Source organism: Morchella sextelata (genome assembly GCF_020137385.1).
Source record: "Morchella sextelata strain SCLS chromosome Unknown scls_3, whole genome shotgun sequence".
Classification (NCBI taxonomy): domain Eukaryota; kingdom Fungi; phylum Ascomycota; class Pezizomycetes; order Pezizales; family Morchellaceae; genus Morchella; species Morchella sextelata.
The window spans coordinates 13673-31955 of record NW_025408618.1 but is presented as its reverse complement, the minus strand read 5'-3'; the positions used below and the strand labels follow the sequence as shown (position 1 = coordinate 31955).

General features: G+C 46.6%; 4 protein-coding genes across 4 annotated transcripts; 3 read left to right on the top strand and 1 right to left on the bottom strand.

Annotated features, from left to right (window-relative positions):
* Positions 1-247: 247 nt before the first annotated feature.
* H6S33_008845 (uncharacterized protein) lies at positions 248-1006 on the top strand (the record flags this gene model as incomplete). Its single annotated transcript, XM_044841163.1, has 2 exons — positions 248-472; positions 578-1006. 2 exons carry the CDS (start codon positions 248-250, stop codon positions 1004-1006), a joined length of 654 nt encoding a protein of 217 aa, XP_044697660.1.
* Positions 1007-3870: 2864 nt separating this feature from the next.
* Positions 3871-4370, top strand: H6S33_008844 (uncharacterized protein; the record flags this gene model as incomplete). Its single annotated transcript, XM_044841052.1, has 3 exons — positions 3871-3932; positions 4002-4203; positions 4278-4370. 3 exons carry the CDS (start codon positions 3871-3873, stop codon positions 4368-4370), a joined length of 357 nt encoding a protein of 118 aa, XP_044697659.1.
* Positions 4371-5257: 887 nt separating this feature from the next.
* H6S33_008843 (uncharacterized protein) lies at positions 5258-5965 on the top strand (the record flags this gene model as incomplete). Its single annotated transcript, XM_044840941.1, has 1 exon — positions 5258-5965. One exon carries the CDS (start codon positions 5258-5260, stop codon positions 5963-5965), a length of 708 nt encoding a protein of 235 aa, XP_044697658.1.
* Positions 5966-14033: 8068 nt separating this feature from the next.
* H6S33_008842 (uncharacterized protein) lies at positions 14034-15047 on the bottom strand (the record flags this gene model as incomplete). Its single annotated transcript, XM_044840830.1, has 1 exon — positions 14034-15047. The coding sequence occupies one exon, from the start codon at positions 15045-15047 to the stop codon at positions 14034-14036; it is 1014 nt and encodes a 337-aa protein (XP_044697657.1).
* Between the last annotated feature and the right edge of the window lie 3236 nt (positions 15048-18283).

Sequence of the window (18283 nt, the reverse complement as noted above, 5' to 3'; positions counted from 1 at the left end):
GCTTTGCGGTAGGTAACAGTCAATCAGATCAGGCGGCTCTCTCTCTTCTCCCACATAGTGATGGCAACGAGGGATACCCACCGGAATCTTCTGCAAGAGCGGGGTCGCCCTACACCCTCTCTCCCGCACAATCATCCATCACCACTACACACCACAGCAGATAGCGACTAAACACCAACGTTACAGCCGGTAATACTATCGCGAACTATTCCATAGATATTTTGATTCTAGCATAGTCTACGGAGTAATGTCGCAAGGAAGACGTGGACGAGGAGGTGGACCAGCCGGTGGAGGAGGCGAGAAACGCGAGGCTCGGATGGTAGGCGGATTTGGATCGCCTCAAGACATTAGAGAACTCATGGAGAAGAACAAGTTGGCTGGTGATGCAATGGCCGCACAGTGGGAGAAAGAGCGGGCAGAGCATGCGAAGAGTCGCAATGAATACAAAGACTCTACGACGAAGATGAATGAGGTCAGTGAAGTGAAGATTGAGGACGACGATGATCACCGGGGATAGACGGGCGGGAGGTTGTGATTGAGATTGAAGCTGACAATAGAGCGAATGTGCGCAATGTAGGAGGAGGGACTACTTTCGAAATCTCAACTTCAAGAGGCTGTTATTCAGTTGACGGCGGCAAACACGGCGCTGACCGCTACGACTACTCGGTTGGGTACGGAGGTTACGAGACTAGCGGGCGAGGTAACGAGGTTGGCGGCGGAAGTCGCGAAGTTAACCGTGCAACCGGCACCAACGAAGAAGCCCCCGCCTGACATTAGGAGGTTCATTTATCGGGTGGACCCCTCGTATGTGTTTAGCACCTCCTCCACGCTTTTCAGTTTCGGCAAAGACAATGGGAGTATGTATTCTGTTCGTGGGGAGAACGGGGAGTTTATTTTAAATAGAGAAGTTTCGCCTCAAGGAGTTATGAGGCATGTCGAGACTTTAACATTTGACACTAAGATTATAGATATCCCAGGGTTGACGTTTGATCGAAGTATTCCTTAGAACAAGTTTTCTTTTTCTTTTCCTTCTTAGCGGCGCAGACTCTGGTTTCTCTTTGATGTATGGTACACCCGATCTTAATGGTAGCACATTTTCGAAGCTCTAATGGCTTACAAGCACAGGATATATTGAACTTGTCCTGACCACTTGGCCAATGGGAAGATACTTATCAGCTATTCTGATGAATCATGAATGAGACGCCCCCATCTGTACCTTTATGGTTCTGATGAATGGGTATCCTATCTGTAAATAAGTCCGTGCTCTTTTTGTGGGACACCCTATCCATATATCGTATGGATAGGACACTGATGAATGGCATCCGGGTTCTCAATGATAATGCGGTATGGTGATATGTATCGATAAAATTCTCTGGCGGTCCTGTGACTAAAGTAAGACATAATCGTCTTTTGGTAATAGTATGTATATGATGCGTTAACCCACCAGTATTGATATAAATATCATGATAGAGTCTTGGCGCGCGGATCAACAGTCTATCCGCAATCTTTGCTGGATCAATCCATCGGGCACACTTGCGCAACATGAGACATCACTCGTTTCCACCATGATATATCACAGTTAGTACAATAAGAAGTCTGTAAGATATCATGTATTTTGATACTGATCTGAACATATGGTGGTTGGTGCGATATGGCAGGAAAAACACCGATATGTATCATTGAGAACCCTGCTTGCCATGCCTACCCGCAGTAATTACCTCGAATCACAGTTGAAACCGTTCTTTCCGGGGAATAATTATGATACTCACTTCTTGACTCGTGATGGAGTCGGGAGGACACTAGCCAGGAGGACATAAATACCAGGCAGGCTTTCACTCCTGTCCCAAGGACTCCGGCCACAAGATGAAGGAGCGTGCTGCAGTGGCACTCCGTGCATCTATCATCTCGAAAAACGACACGGTAGGGATTTGTGTCGTTGTGGAGAGTACAGAGGTTACTCCGATAGCCTAGCAATGCTCCTCCACCTAAACGAAATGGGTAAATATCAAACGTACCGGCCACCGCGCCTGTGTGTCTACCATACAAGCTGCTCTCTCTGTCCACCACTCCTAACACTCAAAAGATTCAAAAGTGGATGACGTAATCCTCCCACGGTATGGAATTAAACGACCCTTGGGCAGACTTCTCAAACTGAGAAACGATTCCACTATCAAATACGCCCTCCCAACCACCGTCACAAGCCCCGAAAGCCAAAGTATTATACGATTCAGCGTAAGTGACTTGCTCTGTCCCCAACTCTCATTCCCTGATACCACCAGCAGTATCATATATATAAGATGGCAGAATTCCCACTAGCATAGACGCCATCCACCACAGCTTGCACTCAAGCAGCGTCGAGAAGTGCGTATTCTACGCCTCGGCATGGCACAGCCCATGCATACACAATTAGGATCAGCACTGCCAGTAAAAACTTTTGAAACGTCAGGTCCTCCAGGGCAGCGGCGAGGTCAACATATTAGCCTTGACGTAGGGGTATAGCTTTTGGTCGTATCGTCTCGAATGGTAGTTGTTCATCTCACTCCATTCTGAAGTGAGTGTAATTAATCACTATTGTATTCAGTCTTATTGTTGCTACTATCTCACAGGAAGAGAGTCTTATCCTACGTCTAATTAACAGGTTATAGTTATCTGGTCTCGTCACATTCTCTGTTTGGTCTGGTCAAATGACCCGGGACCTTTTGGCACCGTGAGTACCACAGGCTGTAGGTACATACTTTGTTGTAAACAATAAGATTGGTTTTCTATCAGCTTTGGGGCTGGTGTACCATAGAGCATGCTCTGGCAAACCTGATTAACACAGAAGGCATTGGTTTGTCCAGGAAATTCTTCAACTAAGCTCGGTATTTTCTTTTGGCCTGCCTCATTTGTTGACTCGGGTATGATTCTTCGATCGATGGAAATCTCCATAATGCCAGTTGTGCTATCAGGTGCCGTGCATGCATATTTGGCGGCAACAGAACTCGCTATGGTTGGAGCAACAAGTGTCGGCCGAAGTATTCGATCGGGAGTCAAGGCTGATGAGCCAGTAGTCACATCGCATCAGCGTTAAAACAGCACTTTCGTTTTATTTTGTCGAGAGAAAGGGGGGGGCGTGGTTGTTTTCGATTGTAGGGAATGCTTTCCTGAAGCATCTTCCCACTTATAATCCTCAGTTCCTGTGGTATACAGGTTTCTCAACTCTCACAAGCTCAAAATTCCTCCATATCTCGAATCGTTGGCCCAAGATCCGTGCAATGACGTTCAAAGGGTATAAACCTCTGAGTGAACCTGGCTCAGGAGCCAGTCCACGCGGTATCTGCTCCTGGCTTAGGCGAGGCGACAATCTCGAGCCCAGATCATATTCTCCCTCCGAGAAACTTCTCTTAACCTAGAATGTTAAATATGAGGCGCAATGGGGTATCCACTGTCAAACCCCATTTCATGGATCGATTAGTTAACACAATGGGTTACGAGGAGTTGTATTAGTAAGAAAGATCCTATTGAGTTCTATCGGGTCCTGTCGGTCGCAAGGGTATAAGTCACTTTGGGTTTGTCATCGCTTAGATTTCTTTGAGTATATTAGGCGGTTTCGTCCTCGTTTCTTGTTGTCTTGCCTTTCTTTCTCTTACTATGCAACGTATTCTGTACCCACGCTGTCTATTAATATATAATATCATTTCCTCTTCTTTACTCAAGAAGAACACCATGCTGCTGCTCCCCTTATCCCGTTGACCCTTACCAATGGTAGAGTCATTCAGGACGCCTATCGCAGGCTCCTCCACTGACCTCCATTACCACCATCGTACCATGCGGAATACTCCATACTCGCCCTCTTGATATTATGTTGCATCCTCATCCATACCGTAAAACATGTCCACGCGCGACCCACCTGCATGGGTCCCACCCAAAGATATAGAAGAATTCAAGCAGAAGTATGAAGACGATACTGTTGTTTAATTTAACAACATCGCCGTCCTCATCCAACTTATACACCATGAGAGGGATACTGCTCGTACACAATTCGCCACCAACCATGAAACTATTGACAACCTCGAAGAGCAGGTAACTCAGCTCAACCTCGACCTCAATCTCGCTCGCGCCGCTCCTGCCCCCATCATCACTGTCCCCGTTGTCACTTTTCCCTCACCTATCACCGCTTCCCCCTTCAGGTCTGAAAATTTCACAGACCATCTGGTAGCCAATGTTAGACAGGATTTTGGGGTTGCCCGAGAACCGTCGCCCCACAATTCCCAACTCCATAACTATGGGTCGAACAGGACGACCCGAGTCCATTCCCATCATCAGGTATGCGCGTACAGGGGGTCGTGGTCGTGATTGCGGGGGCGGAGGTGGTGGTTGGGGGCCGTTGAGTAGGGTAACTAACTGTGAGTCTTGGCGACCCGTCCTGGTTCACTCCCGGCACCGCCACTCACCGGGCGGGTACAACGATCGATGACTGCATGGCACCGAACGCACCGTCTCGAGCCCACGATCATGACGGCGCACGAAATTCAATGATGCCATATTTCTCCATCCTCTGCTTCGATGGAATACATAAATTTCAAATTCTGAACACCGGGTTACCGTATTGGGCGAATCCCCCTCCTTGCACCCGGTGTGTTTTCTAACACTAATTCGGATTTCAATCTCAAACAAGGCAATGCGCAATACCTGCAACCCAATATATGAGTGATGATCCATTACCGACATTCCATATTGTGTATTGTTACAGTCTGGTTTTGCATATCCCCTTGTTAAGGTTGGTCAAAATTACTAAGCAAATGGATTACTTCTGGTAACTTACTGGATTATATTTTTCCGACCAACAAACTGAATTCTTTTGAAACATGTCAGTTTTATCTGAGAGCCGCTAACCCCGAAACCTAAAGAAAATTTTCAAATATACTCATAAACTAACTTCTAATACATAACATCGACAACTTACAATCCTAACAAAACCGATAAAAACTTTTTGCAAACAGGATCCTGTATGTCAGTAGACCGCACAATATACTAAAATCTTATCGCACATCTGTTTGTATGCTAAGTTATTGACACTCTGGTCCCTGAATTGTGATCTCTTATCCGTCCCAAACCCCTTGCTTAAAAAAGGAAAACAACCTTCGTGACCGTAGCAAAAACTTATAACCTGGCATACCCAACCCCCTGACGTCCCTCTACCCCACCGAGCACTGCAGGCAGGAAAAGAACACTTTCACAGGTCTCTCCTGCCCCCAACCGATCCAGGATATCTGTCATGTCTCAGCAAGGCTTCCTGAACTTCTGCTTTGTGAGAACCCTACCCACAGGAATTTTTGCCCCCCCATCTTTCGCCGAAACCCAACAGGCTCAATCAACTCAATCTACTATCATTGAACAAATCCAACTGAACAATGAACCATTCTTCATCTTCGCAGAACACGCCCCATACAACAAACAATACACACCCCGATATGACTACATCCACTCAAGGATTGTCCTCCAGGAATCAAACGCCAGAATAAACCTGAACTATATGTTATGGGTAGTTAGTAACGCCCTCACCATCGCTATTGAACGGATCAAACAAAACACCAACCAGATCAACCGCGATAACACTGCCAATGAGACAGTAAAGGTTATCTATGCGGTCAGCTGTTTGGAGGGAAGAGCCATTGATCAGGTCAGACCACTTGTTGATGCCAATCCTGTTGACTTCTTTTCCTCCGTCACCTTCTTCGTCGACCACATGGAAGCCTCGTTTAGAGACCTAAACACCCGAAGTACCACCCACCACCAACTCGTCCCCATGAGGCAAAACAAAGGAGACTTTGCCACCTACTACTCGCAGTTCATCAGAAACGTATCCCACTTGCATTACAACAAAGGAGTTAAGATTGACGAATTAGCGGAAAGATTGTCGGACAGACCCAATATGGTGGAAGCATATGCGACCATGTCAATGACGATCGACAACCACATGTAACTGACGTACTATGATGAGGCAAAACCCTGACTTCCTTTCGAATAGTGTAAATAAAGAGAGTGAGTTTTGATGATACTCGTTCAGAAAGAAGAAAATGCAGTTTGTATGTTTGAACGTTCTCAAGTCTAGAAAATTATAACTTTAAGGGGTCTTCTCTCTATTAAAGATCCGTTGATGATGAGAGGCAAACCTGGGGTAATACCGAGTGGCTTATGGGAATACAGCATGGTTGCTTAAGTTCTTTTTCCGACTGACAGTCTGCCTGTTGATAGTCGGGGGTACAGCAACTATTTTCTATCAGGGGAGAGGAGAGTAACTACGACACCTTGATTGAACTTCTGTCTGAGTCGAATCACGCAATTTGCCAAAAGCTGTGGTCGGAATTTTAAGAACTATTGAAAACAGCCGACCAGATAATAATTGTTTATTCTAACTTTATTAGAACCGATTTGAGTGTTTGTAAAATGAAGTTTTGCTTTAGTAGCTTGAGTCGCACTCCCACTCCCCAAAGATGCTCCGGAGCAAAAGAGGAGCATTCCGGCAGTTTGACACTGTGGAGGTTAGTATTGGGGATTAAAACGTGTTTTTGGAATTAGATTTCCCATTAGGTCCGGGACACCGTCAGAATTATGTCTGTCGTGCTAAAGCATAGTCTTTGAGCGTCGGTTGCAGAGATATGAAACCTTAAAGATTCGACTGCCTAGGTAGGGAACTCCCGTCCTGGGTTTTCTGTGCTATCAGCCATCTTTGTACTTCTGTTCCAGGCTTGCTCAGCCCCCTATTTTTGACTTGTAAGACTTCTTACTCATTGAGATCCCTGTCCTCTATACGAATAAAAGTAGAAGCCTAACTGCCCTTGTCTTCACACTTCGATGAAGAACAAGCTGCTGTTACTTAAGATCGGTGGCTTAACTGATGGAATGAGTTCTTTTGTAACAGCCTCATAGTGGCCCTGTTACATTACTCCCTTCTATAGTAGATTTGTTTTGAGTCCACTGTAATGTTACTGGAATATTAGTATTTGGCATAGAAGAAAAACAGTAACTTTATTGGTGTGTACGTACAAACTACATCTCTGTTTCTATCTCCATCAGAGAAGGAAAACTCTAAAATGAAATGCCTTTTAAAACAAAGAAAATGATATATTCTCCACTTTTGTCGTAGAACCTTCCGTTCCACTAGTGGAGATTTCGAGGTTAGCAAGAATCTCTCTTTTTCCCTTGTCTCTTTTATGCGGGTTTCCTCACGCTTCGGTTTTCTATCGTTTCTTGCACAGCTTTCAGGGAAAAATGGTATCCGAACTCTGTCAGATAGATGAAAAACCTGGTACAGGAGAGTTGGTTTTTGTTCCCGGATTTCTTCTGAGATACAGAGCTACTCACGCCGTGTTTTGAGGATCACTAAAGTTTCACCGTATTTTCCGAGGTTTTTGCGGGTATTTTTGATGAAATACTTTCAGGGCCTCATCAGCTCTTCCTTGCAGAATTTCGTATGGTTCCCAGGAGTCATCCGAACGATAGCCCTCCCAAAGAATGCGATACTTTACAAATATATTCTAATGCCCAGCCTGTTGCCATCGGCTATTAGCTATTTCTTGAGGAACGTGACTGTATTCTCCTTCGACCTCATTTGGAGTAGGAGGGAGTTCAGTGCATTGAGGGTATTTCAGTCCCCAATAGGACTCCAGCAGAAATATTTGGAAGATATCATGAATGTTCCATGGAGAGGGAAGCTTCCACCTGTAGAACGCAACAACAAGTTTCTCATCAACCTCAAAGAGACCTAGTTTCTTGTCGTCAAGCCTGCTTGAGGGTCGATTGGCAACCCTATTGGGTCGGTCCATCATCACCTTATCCACCTCCTTCGGTTCTGGAGCTTTCATATGCTTCTGGTCATACCATTTCTTCTGCCGGGCCTGTGCCTGAAAAATATCAGTCCTCATAGTTTTCCAAAGAGCTTTCCACTTGGACTCTAGTACGGCGCTGGAAACATTGGCAGTGTACAGCTTCCTTCTGTGCGAATACCAATTGGAATCAGGCTCGAACCCATAGTTCGCATAGAACTGGGATACTTTAGTGGACTATTGGGTTGCCGTTTTGTAGGCGTACTGTGCAAGCGGCAGTAACCCTGCCCAATCGTCCTACTTGTAGGACCAAAAGTTTCTGAAATATTGCTCTAGCGTTTGATTGACCCTCTCAGTTCACTTGTCAGCTTGAGGACAATATGCCGTAGACAGACAAAGGTTGACTCCGAGAAGCTTGATCAATGAATGCCAGAACTTGCTTTCGAATCTGAAGTCCCGATCAGAAATGATTACTTCGGATAGTCCATGTAGTCACCAAATTTCTTGAAGGAATATATGCGCAAGTTCCTCGATTGTTGCCTCGGGCTTGAGCGGTATGAAGTAGGTGATTTTCGTAAAGCATTCAACAATAACCCCGATACAGGTATAGGCTTCAGATTCTGGCATACTGACGAAAAAGTCCATCAAGATGGAGCTGCAAGGAGTATTGGGGACCTCTAAATGTGGTAGCATCATGTACTTCTTATGACTGTAGCTTTTATTGCTTTGACATGTATCGCAACTCCGCACGTATTCTCCCATATCATTGTCCATCTTTGGGCAAAAGAACAGTGCCCGAAGATGCTCTGCAGTTTTAAATTGACCCAAGTGTCTTGTGGGCTTCGAATCATGTAGGGCGCTCATGATTTTTGGTTTGAGCTCTTGGTGATTTGGAATGTACCATCTTTTCTTCCAAAAGACATCACCGTGTCTCAAAGTTAGATTTCGGTCTCTAGTAGTGGAATGTCGAACAGGATTTTGAGGTTGCCCGAGAACCGTCGCCCCACAATTCCGGGCTCTGTGGCTATGGGTCGAACAGGAAGACCCGAGTCCATTCCTATCATCAGGTATGCGCGTACAGGGGGTCGTTGTCGTGATTGCGGGGGCGGAGGTGGTGGCTGGGGGCCGTTGAGTAGGGTAACTCACTGTGAGTCTTGGCAACCCGTCCTGGTTCACTCCATCACCGACACTCACAACAATCGACAACTGCACCGTACCGAGCGTGCATTCTCTATCCTACAATCATGACGGCGTTCAAAACTGAATCATGCCGTGTTTCCCCATATTGTGGTTCGATGAAATACACGAATTTCGGATTCTGAACCCCGGGTTACCGCATTGGGCGAATCCTCCTTCGATGCTCGTAATCCTAACCGCCAACAGCCAGGTACAAACCACCACCAAATACAGATTTATGTATTTCATTTCTGCCGAAAATTCTATTTTGCACACCTAACCGAACCATATGGCAACGCTCGTAATCCTAACCGCCAACAGCCAGGTTTAAACCACCTCGTAATACAGATTCATGCATTTTATTTTGACCGAAAATCGTATTCTCTAACCCTAACCAAAATCCCACTTCAACGCTCGTAACCCTAACCACCCGCATCCAGGTTTAAACCAACTCGTAATACACATTGAAGTATTTCATCTTGACCGAACATTGTATTTTGTACATGTAAGCAATTCAGATTTGAACGCTCATAACCCTAACTACCCACATCCAGGTTCCAACCACCACCAAATACACATTCAAGTATTTCATTTTGACCGAAGATTGTATTTTGTACACGTAACCAAACCAACTTTCAACGCTCATAACCCTAACTACCCACATACAGGTTTCAACCACCTCGTGATACACATTGATGTATTTCATTTTGACCGAAAACCGTATTCTCTAACCCTAACCAAAATCCCACTTCAACGCTCGTAACTCTCAAGGGGGCGAGTAGCGAGTATTCCGCAGGGTACGAAGAGGGTGAATAGGGGACGGTATGGGAACTCGCAATAGGGGTACTACGGGACTCTAGCGTTGGTAAGGTTCGACGGAGCATGGAGAAAGCGAAGCGGTGGTCTTCTCAAAGAAAGAAGAGAACGGTGATATTGTATAGCAATAAACAGCGTAGATACAGAAGACGTTGCGTAAAGAAAGAAGAAGGAGAAAAAGACAAAATACAAATGAAACCCCCCTTAATATACTCAAGGAAATCCCAACGATGACAAATCCAACATGACTCATACATTAACGATCAACAGAACCCGGTAGAACCTAATAGAACCTTTCTGACTAATCCGACTCTTCCTAACCCCGTACCTCCACTAATCGATCCATGAAAGTAGCCCCTCCCTTCAAGCGCGAGCTCCTGCGAGCCTTAATCTTAATCTTCCCTTCCAATGGTCCAGGTTTGTCGGGGTAGCGTATGTGGAAGATATCAACGGCGGCGGTATTATCGTGGTATGCGGCGGGTTCCCAGGTAGGGTCGGTATAGCCCGTCCACTTAACAAAGTATTGCAGGCCGGTGTTCCGTAATTCTCGTGAGTCCAAGATTTCCTCAACTGCATACTCCTCCTCTTGTTCGACGATAATGGGCGGGGGTGGTGGTGGAATTTGCCCTGGGACGGGATCATTCGCAGCGGGGTCCAATAATGATACATGGAAGACGGGGTGCACCTTCATACTTCTAGGCAGGTCGACTCGATACGCATATGGCGATATAATTTCCTTAACAGGGAACGGTCCCAGTTTCTTCCAGTCCAGCTTCCGGGAGTTACGCGTAGTTCGGATGTTTTTTGCTGAAACAAACACCATATCGCCGACATCGTACCGTGGGGCCGGCGTTCGTTTAGTATTGATGGCCTGCTCCTGTTGATCATGCGCTGTGCGGATATTGGAACGTAGGTGCTCATGGAGTTCTCTCATCTTCGAGGCGAAGTCTTTAGCATTGAGACTCGGTGGGGTCTTGTCAAGCGATTTGATCGTCACTGTAAACCGGGGGTGGAACCCATAGTTCCCGAAGAATGGTGTAGCTTTAGTGGATGTGGAGACCTGATTGTTGGCGGAGAATTCTGCCATAGGAAGCCATTTTACCCAATCGTCCTGTTGATAAGAGACATACCCACGTAGATATTGCTCCATCACAGCATTCAGCCTTTCGGTTTGGCCGTCGGTCTCCGGGTGGAAGGCGGTGGACATCCTTGCCTCGATATTGAGGTGTTTACAAAGAGCCTTCCAAAACTTAGCTGTAAATTGCGTACCGCGGTCGGAGGTGACGTGTGTGGGTAGCCCGTGGAGCTTCCATATGTTTCGCAGGTATAGTTGGGCGACGTCTTCGGAGTTGACAGTAGTATTGCAGGGCAGGAGATGTCGCATCTTCGTTAGCCGGTCAACCACTACCATAATTGCATCGTACCCTTCACTTTCCGGTAGGCCAGTAACGAAGTCCATCGATACCTCCCGCTATGGTTGTTCGGGAATCGGTAAAGGTCGAAGTACGCCGAGTTTTCCATGGGTGTTGGGTTTGCTTCGTTGACAGGTGTGGCAGTTCTGAACGTAGCGCGCAATATAATTTCGCATGAGGGGCCAGTAGTAGTCCCGGCTGACGAGTTCGAATGTTTTTTCGCGTCCCGGGTGTCCAGCAGAGGCAGCGTCATGGTAAAGTTGGAGGATTCGAAGCTTAAGAGGGTCGTAATCAGGGACATATATGCTGCCTCGGTAAAGCAGTCGGCCTTCAACCTCGGTGCATTCGGTGAGTGATATGTCTTTTGACTGTCGATCGCCTTTATTCCGCATATCCAGTATCTTTTGGGGAAACAGGTCAGCGCTATATCCTTCATCGAATAATTCCTGCAGTGAGGCGTTCTTTTCAGCGGGCTCATTTGAGAAATAACCCGCCAACAAACTTAGCTTTGCATCGAGATTCTCCTTCTTCAACACAACTTGACTCTGATGCAATTGTCTTTCATCCCCCTCTCCAGGGAGATCTCCTGATCTTCTTGTCAAAGCGTCCGGTTTCCCTCCTTGTTTCCCTGGTCGGTATTTGATAACAAAATTAAACCGTGACAGGTATTCTGCCCACCGTGCTTGTCTCCGGTTGAGTTGTTTAGTACTCATAAAGTATTCGAGATTCTTATGATCGGATATGATGGCGATTGGGTGTGCAGCCCCTTCAAGTTCCGGTCGCCACTCCTCAAAAGACCGAATGATTGCCAGTAATTCCTTGTCGTAAATCTCGTAGTTGCATTCGGCGGGGGAGTGCTTTTTCGAGAAGTATGCAACAGGTCGAAGGATACCATTGTCATCGTATTGGGAGAGTACACCGGCGGAGACATAGTCAGATGCGTCGGTTTCCACAGTAATTTCCTTTTCCAGGTCGAAATGAATCAGAATGGGCGCCGTGGTAAAAGCTTCTTTCAGGGTGTTGAAGGCGGTTTGGGCTTCGGGTGTCCATCCAAATGATATGTCCTTACGTGTCAGTCTGGTGAGAGGAGAAGCCAGTTCCGAGAATCTGCGTATGAATCGGCGGTAAAAGTTAGCAAAACCTAGGAATGCTTGTACATCCTTAACTGTTTTGGGGACGGTCCAATTCTTCACCGTCTCCACTTTCTTTGGGTCCATTTTAATACCATTGGGTTCGATAATCAGGCCGAGATAGGTGGTGCTTTGTGTAAGAAATTCGCATTTCTCCGGTTTCAGCAGTATTCCATTCTTTTGTAGAGCTTCCAGGACCTTTTCGACGTGTACTTGGTGTTCCTCGAAGGTGTCGCTGTAAATAAGGATATCGTCAAGGTAGGCTGTGCAGAACATATCAAGGTAATCACGGACGCAGTCATTAATAAAATGTTGAAAGGTGGCTGGTGCATTGGTAAGGCCGAAGGGCATTACGGTGTATTCAAAATGTCCGTAACGCGTTCGGAAGGCTGTTTTCCATTCTTCACCCTCAGCCATTCGGATCTGATTGTACCCTTGTCGAAGGTCAAGTTTGGTGTACCACTTGGCTTTGGAAAGGCGGTCGAGAGTTTCCCGGATGAGTGGCAGCGGGTAGCGGTTTTTGACAGTAAGTTCGTTGAGGCCACGGTAGTCGACACAGAGGCGGAGTATTCCATCGGCCTTTTGAACAAATAGGACAGGGGCACCGGCAGGCGAAGAGCTGGCCTGAATGAACCCCTTTTGAAGGTTGTCCTGTATGTATTGTTTCAGCACGATGAGTTCCTCGCGGGACATACCATAAAGTGGCCCAAAAGGGGGCTCTTTCCCTTCCTTGAGCAGTATTTTATGATCATAGGGGCGGCGAGGCGGCATCTCGTTAGCGAATTCTTCGTCCATCATTTTATGAAATTTCTTATACCGGGTTGGGACCCGGTTCCTCCAGTCTTGCTTAGGGGCTTCGTCCGTTGCTTGATCTATTTCCTCAATAGTTGTACTAAAGATTTGGAGTTTGTCTCTTCGAGCAAAGCGACAAAGGGCAGCCGAACTGACGAGGTGAAAACGGGGCGGTGGTGCAACCCCTCTAATGGGAACGGGTATCGGGGAAGAGTTGCACTTGCGTTTGCAGTATTCGGAGTCGAACAGCATGCTGTTGTCCTTAAACCGTAATGTTGCGTCGTGCAATTGAAGCCAGGGGATTCCGAGGACGAGTGGGTATGAGCCGAGTTTGGTGACGAAGAAGGGGGTAGTTTCATGGTGGGAGTCAATAGATAGCGGCAGATAGCAGAGGTGGGTAATTTGTCCGGAAGATATAGGCCGACCGTCGATGACTTCAAGAGTGCGGGGTGATTTGAGGGGGAGAAATGGGAAGTTGTTATGGCGCGCAAATGTTTCATCAATGAATGCGAATCCGGAGCAACCGGTATCGATCAGTGCGTGAGTTTGAATGGGTGTTTTATTGTTTATAATTCTACAGGAAGCAACAAAATGATCCCCATCCAATTTATCCTCCACAGACGATACCGAGAAGCCAGAGATAGAAAACGCAGACAAAGGAGAAACATTGGAAGGTCCCGGGCAGGGGCCATTAATCAAGCCCGGGACTACTGAAAACCCGACTCAGAGGAGGCGGGGCTAGCGACCGGTGGAGCAGCGGGGTCGACGGCCATATGGCTGGGTGCGAGGAGGGCGCCTCTCATCACCGGTTGGTTACCGCGCGGGCGATTGGCAGAGGGGCAGTTGGCAAAGACATGACCGGAGTTGGCACAGTACATACAGAGATTGTTGTCCCTTCGCTATTGTTTTTCAGCGGCAGAGATTTTGCGTTGTCCATTGACAAAAGTGTATCGTTGTTCAATGGCGGGACGTTGAGTGGGGCGGCTTTGGAGAGCGGAGAGATCCATTGGGGCGAGGCCCCCGGCGGTATGAGATGGGTGTGCGGTAGCAGCGGGGGCGGTGAATTGTCCCATTGTATTCCGAATGGCCCGTTGTTCAGCTTTGCGGCCCCGAACCTGGTTATCGATTGTCATCAACATGGTGGCATAGGCTTCGACGGTGTTAGGCCTGTCTGTCCGGTATGTCATAGCGTCCTTCAGGTCTTCCGACAGTCCTTCGGCCAGGGCATCGATCTTGGCTCCCTCGTTGTAGTCTAGGTATGCCACGATGCGGAGGAACTGCGAATAATAGGTAGCGAAGTCCCCTTTGCCTTGCTTCAGGGCAACGAGTTGGCGACGGGCGGTACCCCGGGGGTCTGGGTCTCCAAACGAGGCTTCCAGGTGGGCAACAAAGGCAGTGACGGAGGAGAAGGAGGCAGCAGGGTTAGCGTTAACGAGTGGAACGACCTGGTCGAGGACCCTTCCTTCCAAGCGACTGACGGCATAAATAACCTTTGCCGCCTCGTTTCGGAACCGATCGTGGTTGACTTCAAGTTTCATTCGAAGTTGGGTGGTAAATCCGGGGAGCTTGGTGCGGGTGCCATCGAATTTTTCAGGGTCTGGAAACTTTTCGGACCTGAAGGCGGGGACAGGAGCAGGTGGGGGAGCAGCGGCAACGGGGACAGCGATGGTAGGGGCAGGGGCAGCGCGGGCGACATTGAGGTCGATGTTGAGCCGGTTTATCTGCTCCTCGAGGTTGTCAATGGTTTCATTAGCGGCGGTGAGTTGTGCGTGGAGGGTGTCCCTTTGGAGGCGGACGCGCTGGACGAGGGTGGCGATGTTATCGAATAGTTCAGTAGAGTCGGCCTCATACATCTGTCTGAATGCCTCTACATCGTTGGGCGCGGCCCATACAGGTGGGTCGGGGGTGGACATATCGTACGGTGTGGATGACGACGCAACGTAATCTCAAGGGGGCGAGTAGCGAGTATTCCGCAGGGTACGAAGAGGGTGAATAGGGGACGGTATGTGAACTCGCAATAGGGGTACTACGGGACTCTAGCGTTGGTAAGGTTCGACGGAGCACGGAGAAAGCGAAGCGGTGGTCTTCTCAAAGAAAGAAGAGAACTGTGATATTGTATAGCAATAAACAGCGTAGATACAGAAGACGTTGCGTAAAGAAAGAAGAAGGAGAAAAAGACAAAATACAAACGAAACCCCCCTTAATATACTCAAGGAAATCCCAACGATGACAAATCCAACATGACTCATACATTAACGATCAACAGAACCCGGTAGAACCCAATAGAACCTTTCTGACTAATCCGACTCTTCCTAACCCCGTACCTCCACTAATCGATCCATGAAAGTAACCCTAACTACCCACATCCAGGTTTCAACCACCACCAAATACACATCCAAGTATTTCATTTTGACCGAAGATTGTATTTTGTACAGGTAACCAAACCAACTTTCAACGCTCGTAACCCTAACTACCCACATCCAGGTTTCAACCACCTCGTATTACACATTGATGTATTTCATTTTGACCGAAAACCGTATTCTCTAACCCTAACCAAAATCCCACTTCAACGCTCGTAACCCTAACCACCCGCATCCAGGTTTAAACCACCACCAAATACAGATTTATGTATTTTGTTTTGACCGAGAATTGTATTTTGTACAGGTAACAAAATCAATTTTCAACGCTCGTAACCCTAACTACCCAAATCCATGTTTCAACCACCACCAAATAAACATTGTATTTCATTTTGACCGAACATTGTATTTTGTACATGTAACCAATTCAGATTTGAACGCTCATAACTCTAACTACCCACATCCAGGTTCCAACCACCACCAAATACACATGCAAGTATTTCATTTTGACCGAAGATTGTATTTTGTACAGGTGACAAAATCAATTTTCAACACTCATAACCCTAACTACCCAAATCCCGGTTTCAACCACCACCCAATACACATTGTATTTCATTTTGACCGAACATTGTATTTTGTACATGTAACCAATTCAGATTTGAACGCTCATAACCCTAACTACCCACATCCAGGTTCCAACCACCACCAAATACACATTCAAGTATTTCATTTTGACCGAAAATTGTATAATGTACACGTAACCAAATCAGATTTGAAAGCTGATAACCCTAACTACCCACATCCAGGTTCCAACCACCACCAAATACACATTGATATCTTACATTTTAACCAAAAATTGAATTTTGTACTAATAGAATAACAACGACCTGAAGAAAAATAGATAGAAAAGTGTCAATTCAGTATTCTGTCCTACATTCTAATTCCGATACGTAACCATGAAGGTTGCAATTACCAGTCTTCGGGTTATATAGTATTATTGTTATAGACACTACTGAGCAATATTGAGTCGCTGGATAGATATGCATGTCTACTAGGACAACATGTAAAGCAAACACTAATGGTGAAATTGGTTACTACTGTTTGTGATAGCTTGAGAGGTATAATATCAATCGAAACAGAAACTGCATCACAGTTTGAAATTGAGATTTGTTGGTATGGTTTGCTATGATTCGATTTGTATGCACACTTGTTGTGACAGAATGTAAATCAGGAATACTAAATAAGATTTGTGAGAATTTTTGGCAATCGCTTGATACGTATGCATACAAATCGGAATAGCAAGTAAAGTGTATACCGATAAGAAACGCTTTCTGTATGATGGTTGAATACTAAATAGGAGTCGATACCTGTCAGGAAAATATTCGAATCAGTAATTAGCAGTGAACTTGGTTGATATCATTAATAATTGGTTCATACTTACTAAAGGTACGCCACCTCGCGACCCTGAGGTCCCCTTCTCTCCCACCTATGTGTAGTATCTAGGCACCTCCAGTAATTAGTTAATTTTGTCTTTGCCGTCTCATGTTCTGTTTTCCCGGCCATGTCACATAAATGCCTAAATCTTGCTCTGGAGATCTATTTCCGATTTTCAATGCCAGGTCCAGTGCCAGCTCTAATGCCCACTCCGGTGCGAGCTAAAATCAAGGTCAGCCCCAGTGTCAGCTTCGGTGTCGGCTCAAATATATGCCAGCTCTAGCTGGAGCCGCCCAAATGCCATCTCTAATGCCCACTCCAGTGCCAGCTCCATTAGATACCGGCTCCAGTGCCAGCTTAGATACATGCCAGCTCCAGTGTCCGCTTCTCTGTGAGCTCCAGTACCAGCTCTGATACCCGCTCCGGTGGCAGCTCCGGTACCCGCTCCAGTACCCCCTCTGGTGCCAGCTCCGGTGCCAGCTCTAACCCTCACTCCTGTGCCCACTCTTGTACCCACCCCTATTCCCGCTCATATTCCTGCTCGTCTTCCCGCTCTTGTGTCCGCTCCGGTTACCGCTCGAGTGACTACTCCGGTGTTTGCCTCGATGCCAGCTCCTGTGCCAGCTCCAATGCCAGCTCCAGTGCCAGCTCTGATATATTCCAGCTCCCTTCACCGTTCCTCCACCACACTGGCACCTCCTCTTCCCCTCTTACTGGTCTTCCCTCTCCCTCTTCGCACTCCCCGCCAACTACTGTTCGTCTCTCTCGCCTATTCTGCTCATATTTGACTACTAAATAGCTATATTTATTATTTAATCATAAAGTGTTCCGTTGGTTGGGCTGGTCTCATGGGTAAGGTCAGGGTTAGGGTTTGGGCTTGGCAGGAAAATAGGCAGGGTAACGGCCCTGAGCAGGCAGGGTAACGCCCAAAAAAGGTAGGGTAACGCACAAAAAAGGTAGGGTAATGGCTCAGAGCAGGCAGGGCAACCGCACTAATCGGGTAGGATAACCATCTCAAAATAGGCAGGGTAACAGAACAAAATCGGGTAGGGTAACTGCACCAAACACACGAATTTGATGTGTCGTGCTTACAAAACACCCCTGTCGCTGTGAACAAATCAGATTGCAGCAATCTCAGAAGAATTATATTCCAGTACATATTAGATATGTTCTTATGAGAACAGCATATTTAACAGTTATTGACAAACAAAACCTTTTGTATTATTTCCAATCCTTTGATGGGTATGTATCAGGACAGCAAGTGTATCAGAAATTCAAATTCTCATTTGTTACAATCGTTCATGAAGGTTTGAAAGCTATGAATATTTATTGGCACAGTAAAATACTGAAATTGATAC